This window comes from Ruditapes philippinarum, unplaced genomic scaffold (assembly GCF_026571515.1).
Source record: "Ruditapes philippinarum isolate M1 unplaced genomic scaffold, ASM2657151v2 ctg491_1_1_1_1, whole genome shotgun sequence".
NCBI classification, from domain to species: Eukaryota; Metazoa; Mollusca; class Bivalvia; order Venerida; family Veneridae; genus Ruditapes; species Ruditapes philippinarum.
The window spans coordinates 148,595-154,998 of NW_026853312.1; the positions used below are offsets into that span (position 1 = coordinate 148,595).

General features: G+C 29.8%; 1 protein-coding gene across 1 annotated transcript; it reads left to right on the forward strand.

Moving 5' to 3' along the window:
- The first annotated feature begins 799 nt into the window (after window positions 1-799).
- LOC132736470 (uncharacterized) lies at window positions 800-6,022 on the forward strand. The gene is made up of 3 exons (XM_060723614.1): window positions 800-1,601; window positions 4,092-4,266; window positions 5,720-6,022. Exons 1-3 carry the CDS (start codon window positions 1,299-1,301, stop codon window positions 5,860-5,862), a joined length of 621 nt encoding a protein of 206 aa, XP_060579597.1. The 5' UTR covers window positions 800-1,298; the 3' UTR covers window positions 5,863-6,022.
- The last annotated feature ends 382 nt before the right edge of the window (window positions 6,023-6,404 follow it).

Genomic DNA, 6,404 nt, shown 5'->3' on the forward strand with positions numbered 1-6,404 from the left:
TTATATGAAGATAACAAAACTATTCTTTTCTTTTAGTATCGCAATATGTTTTAAACTATGCAGTTATGAAATCTTAAGATTGATTGGAACTTAATTGTTTTCTGATATTTTACCTATAAACCTGCCATGGTTAGTCGGCACTTATTTTACACATTCATAATACTTATATTATGATCTTATATGCATATTGTTCGAAGTCGTGAATAATAAAGTTACAAATGACACTTTGCCTGTTGTTGTTGTTGTGACCTAGCAATTCTAAAAGTCATTCCAGGACAATAAGTCAAACTTTTATATGGAGAATGTTCACGGTCGAATTTTTTATTAGGAATGCATATAATAACCACAACAAACCGAATATATTGTCAAAATAATAAAACGAAAATGCTCAAAATAACACCATCATGTGGAGTTCATCTTCTTATACGGAACTACATTTGTGCAAGGGTCAAGTCCGCTATGTTTTCACTACTTCATTATAACTGTACTAATTGAATAATCAATTTAGTGATGTTCTACCCGAGATATTTACGGTCCTGTTATTAAAGGAGCAGAACACAATTTATTGATTTAGGCCACCAGTACATTACATATACAATTTTTGTAACATTGACAAAGATACATTTTATGTTGATACATATGTACCAATCATAGGTCTTGAATATTACAGCCACTTTTTTTTATTTTGTATATTATACGCTTACATTTAAAAACATTTAATAAAATGGAAAAAAAATCATAAAAATATGTCCAGGAGACTTCCGCGTGGCATGGTCGTTTCTCCGACGACCGATGTATTCTATAACCTTTAGACACTTTCGGAAAAAAGCACAATATTCTACATACAACTGAACGATCTGACATTCAATCAATCGAAATATCAATAAACGGGATTAAATCGCAAATGACAGACTATTCAAGAAGTGATTCCCTCATTATTAAACAGTGTCATCATTAATTATTCAAATTTTTAATTTTTTGGTTCAAGTAATTCTAAGCCACTTTATTTGAATAGCCAGGTTATATCAATTTTATAATCAAGGGAAAAATCGTTACCGACGCTATGGTTTATGGTTTAACAGGCAATAGATGGTGTTTTATATGAACAACGATTCAAGTTATAAATGAGAATTATTGGTAAGAAAAAAAATAGATTTCAAAGTTTTTTTCTGCTTGGGTTTGTCAAGGGTATAATTTATTTGATAAGTTTCTTTATTGGATGTGATATCATTATCAAGATGACATTTTGTGATTGTAAATAGCTGGCAAATTTGGATTGTAACTTCTTCATCAATAAAATGACAATTGCAGAAACGCTTTACGTGCATATGGTTATTGGTCTGTGCATCTTACACGCAAAATGTGCAGCAGCCGACTTTGTCGGTTTCCGGGCGTTCCCTATCGAACTGAGAATGATGCAGGGGATCGCCTTTCCGTTGAAAACTGATATTAACCAATGTTGTCGCGTCTGTGCAAATAATGACACATGTACATCAGTGAACTATAATTACATTTCTCAAATTTGTGAAATAAATACCCTGAAAATGAAGTCCCTGGAATATCGTGTGCAACCTAGCTCAGGATGGAAACTGTATGAAAAGGTTTGTATGTTATAATTAATAAATCTATATATATTATTCTGTCTGCCTTCCTGCTGGTCCGTTCGTTTGCTTGTCCACCAAAACGCCCCCTTCAACCTTTGGTTTATCTAATATTTGTTTGGTCATTTGTTTATTTGTTTGGTCATTTGTTTATTTGTTTGTTTGTTACATTGAGCTACAAAAGTTACAATATTTATTGCGTTTATATTCAATGTCGATATTTTGTTTGCAATTTTCAGCAAACAAAATACTTTTGGCAAAGGTTGACAAACTACAATATATACAAATCACACATGTATCACATGACATATAATTGTTACATAACGATTACATCATTGTTAAGCTGGTGTAGAGAAACAGGAAAGAATATGACATGCATTAACTAACATATTAATTTCATTTCTTTTAAATAATGCTTCATTTAATAATTTTGATACATTCGGTAAAGTTGATTGTTTTCTACTTGACATTAAACTATAAAAATAAGATAAAGATTGATATGTTTGGGAAATATTTCTTGCGAAGTTCGGAATGATGTATACAGATTAAATGAAAATGGTATTCACTTTCAACAACATGCATTGTACAATGTTCACATATTATATCATGTCTATATATACCTCGAGAGCGACAGGTTTCTATAGCTAGATTATGACTGATTAACCTAAAGGATGCAAACAGTTTCACTAATGCATCACTTTTTATTTTATTAAGATATTCCTCTGATTCAAATACAGTTTTGAATGGAACATAATAAGATAATTTCGGCAAATTATTGATTGAAGTGTGCCTATGTTGGATACATTGATCTGTTTAATTTTTTTGACAAAGGAAGAATATAGTTTACATCTTTGTTAGAATTATCCCATATATCCTTTAAACCAAAATAATGCAATAGCTTTTTTAAAGTCTGAGAGATTGCCATCATTATTACTTTTACACTCAGAAGAAAATAACTTAAATACATTAATGAATCTGAATTTGATTTTAATTAAGTTTAATATTTTAGATATTTTTTTTGGCAAACACATGTAACTGATACGAGAATCTCCCTAATTCACCTAAAACAGCGTAGTTTGGACTCTGCGATTTTACACCTAATAGGGTTATGTAACATTTTATGTGAATCTTATCAATCTCTTTTGGTAAATATATTCCAAATTGGTGCAACTAGGGAAACAGTTTAAGGTTCGTTATTATTTCGACATGTATACTTGTAAAAAGACTAAACAAATTATACATAGCCTTTAAAGCCTAATCAGAAATAATCATAGCTCTTTAAGCAATGTTACCATTTGAAAAAAAGTCACTTCTAGGTAACAAAAACTGTCTTCAATATCAATAACATTATAATCAATGTAAGATTGTCTTTGCCCTCGAGATTTACTTTCTGTCATAAATAAAAGTTTTGGTTTCTTTGTATTGATCTTTAGACCCCATTGTTTCGCAAATTGATATACACAGTTTAGGTGAGTCTTTAAAATATTAGGATCGGTAGAAAATTCAACCATATTATCAGCAAAAAGCAACATAAATACACATAATTGGTAAAGATCATAATCTGATCAACTATTAAGGTCAATATTTGAACATGAATTATTTATGAAGAGTATACACATTAGCGGTGAAAGTGGCTCTCCTTGTTTCAATCCAATAGATATATCGAACAATTCTGAACATGTACAAGCATTTTAACACATGACGAAACCTTTTCATACTTTATTTTTATCATGTCCATCGTGTTACTGTTAATTCCTTCTCTTATCGATTTAACAAATAATGATCCTCTGTTAACTGTATCGAAGACTTTTTCGTAGTCTATAAAAGCACAATACCATTTTATCATGTAACACTTTTCGGATAATACAATGTAATAAAATTATACAATTTTTATCCCTGACATTAAACTAATTTTCACAAAATATATCTTCTGGCTCGCAACAAATGTTTATTCTGTTTCTTAAAACAAAAGAAAAAAGGTTAGCCATGCTATTTAGAAGATTAATACCCCTGTAATTACGAAGTTCGGATGAATAACGTTTTTGTAAATGGCTAAAATTATCCCCTTGGTCCAAGAATCAGGATAGACACCTGAATCATACATAATGTTAAATGATTTCACTATGAACGATATGCTGAAATCTGAAGCGTCGATACATTTTTTTTATATCTATAACTAGTGATTGCTTTTTTTTTTGAAAAAATATTGAATGCGTTTTTTTTAGATACAATAGTGATTATGTTTATGAGTATGATACCTTGTAACTATTTTTAGTAAACAAACAAAAACAGATTATCGTTGTATTCAAAACATTAACCAGATTAAATGAAACTTGTTTTCTATTCCTGAACAATTTAAAAGTGTGGATTATTTTTCACATGTTTTTTGAAATTTATTTATTATATTTTTTGCTTATTTTTGTTTTAAGTCTTAATTATTTCACACAATCAAAGTTTATGTTCACGAATCTCTTTTTTTTCATTTTTTAGCTACCATGCGGCATTGGTTATATGAGCAGCAAACGTTGTCGTCATATTCAGAACTTTTTTCAACATGACGAAATCAGAACACACAAAGAAGCGTCGGACTTTTGTCATTTATTGGGTGACAACCTGGTTACGCTTGAACATGAGCAAGATAGAAATGATCTGGAGACTGATGCAGGTAATGAATTTCAAGTCAAATGTAATTGAGATAAAGTAAATTCGCCGAAATATCTTAATACGGGGAGGTTTTGGCGGCTCGGCTTTGGCTTACCGGCTATAGACTACTCGTGTATATTTTTAAAGGAAATCAAATAAACAATAAAAGAAATTATAAAATTCTTTACCTTGAAATGAAATTTTCAGTGTAAAATTTAGTGCGACGCCGCCAATTTCAAGGTAACTCAACGTTAATAGGCGGGGTATTCCGAAAAGGGTACGATCTCAACTTGTTAGATTAATAATAACAAATAAGTACTTCGGGTGAAACAAAAAACTATGCATAAACTAACGAATGACACTTTAAAAACTTAAAAATGTAAAAAAATAAAGGATTATTTTAACCGACTTTCCAGTTTAAAGGCTTCGTCTAATTTGATATTATTTTGTAAGGGTATAAGGCATTTTATTCTGTTTTACTATACATCATCCTTTGATCATTTACCCAGCTATAGACTACACGTGTCTATTCAAAATGAAATAAAAAATAAAAAGATTGCATCTTATTACTGTGAATGAAATTGTCAGTATTAATTTCTGTTGTGCGCTGCACCTTTAAATGTAACTCAATGAGAAACAAAAGAGTAGTCCGATAAAAGTCCAATGGTAACTTTTCGACTTCAGCGTAATCTCCGACAAGTCCTATTAAAAACGAAAGCAGTGCATGGAATACCGAAAGATACTTTTGGTGCAAAAAAATTCAAATAAAAAATTACCAGCTATTTCATCTGATCTCCTCATTTATGTGCTATACCTACGTCCACATTACTTCACTTACTATTGTGTACTTACTTTAATTTTATACTAAGCATTTTTAATTTTATTCAAGTTATCAAAAAATCAATAACTGGTTGTTCAAAGTAATCAGTTACTTAAAATCGTTTAGTTTTCATAAAAAGAATATAAAAATGTATGCAAAAGTAAACTTTTTTGAAATGAACAAAAAAGTAATTTACAAATAGCAAACGAAATTAGAACTGTATATTAATTGCAAGACGGAGGTGAAAATATGCAAAACTAACAACGCAGTAGTAACATGGTGACAAATACTGCAGAAAAGGTCATGTGTTGTACATTTCAATTTTTTATAAATTGAATCTTTAATCTTTTCTATTCTGTTTAGTGTATTTTTCTCAAGTTTAAATTTATCTGAATCCTTTGCACGCATTGAGGCATACAGCTTTATCTTTAGGACCCAATTTTATTTACGGTTATACACTGTTAGATATGTACTAAAGTTTTGAATGTTAAGTTCAAAGATTAGGATTCGAAAGATTTAAATATTTCGCTTCATTTTGTTTTATAATTTCTAAAATCGTCAAATGCTTATTGAATTTAGAGATGTTCAATCTTATATATGAACTTCTTTGTTATCATTATACAAATATAGATTTAATTTATGTAATTGTTTCCAGGTTTAGCTGATATGTATATAAATGCTTACATTTGGCTTGGTACCAGCATAGGAACTGAGTGCAGTTGTTTTAGGAGACAGTTCGCTGATACAATAATGCGTGATTGTAACTTAAACGCCGCCATAGTCTGCGAACGACCTTGACAAAGAAGAGAACAGTTTTTGTCTGCATTATGGAACACATGTTTGTTTGACACAGCCGTATTTGTACACAGTTGACTCTTGTGTCATCGTTGAAATCGATATTAACATTTTTCAAAAGACTGCCTAAATTTTGTCGAGGGATAGTTAAAAATTCCTTCAAGGATATTTATTTATTAACATTATTAACATTATTATTTAACATGATCAATAATTGAAAACGTACTCTAATTGTTTATGCTTTTAAGTGTATCGCTGAAAATTATTTATGATAATTTCACAGTTAAAGTCAAAATATAGTGTCATATTTTTACAATGAAGAGACTATTTTTAAAGATTTTGTCTATGTAGTATACGTACCGCAATTGTATTTTGTAATATTTGAAACATGACAGGGCGAAAATTCTAGTTCGACTATTTTATTCTTTTTTATTAATGAATAATCTAACTAAGAAGAAATTGTGGCACAGGAATATTTATTAATTATGATATATTTGTTATATTGTGTCTTATATTTACTGATTATGTATCAAACGGTGAAAAGA

Coding starts and splice junctions, on each gene's coding strand:
- LOC132736470 (XM_060723614.1), top strand. CDS start 1,299: ATGACAATTGCAGAAACGCTTTACGTGCATATGGTTATTGGTCTGTGC. Junction 1,602..4,091: donor GATGGAAACTGTATGAAAAG/GTTTGTATGTTA, acceptor TTCATTTTTTAG/CTACCATGCGGCATTGGTTA. Junction 4,267..5,719: donor TGATCTGGAGACTGATGCAG/GTAATGAATTTC, acceptor AATTGTTTCCAG/GTTTAGCTGATATGTATATA.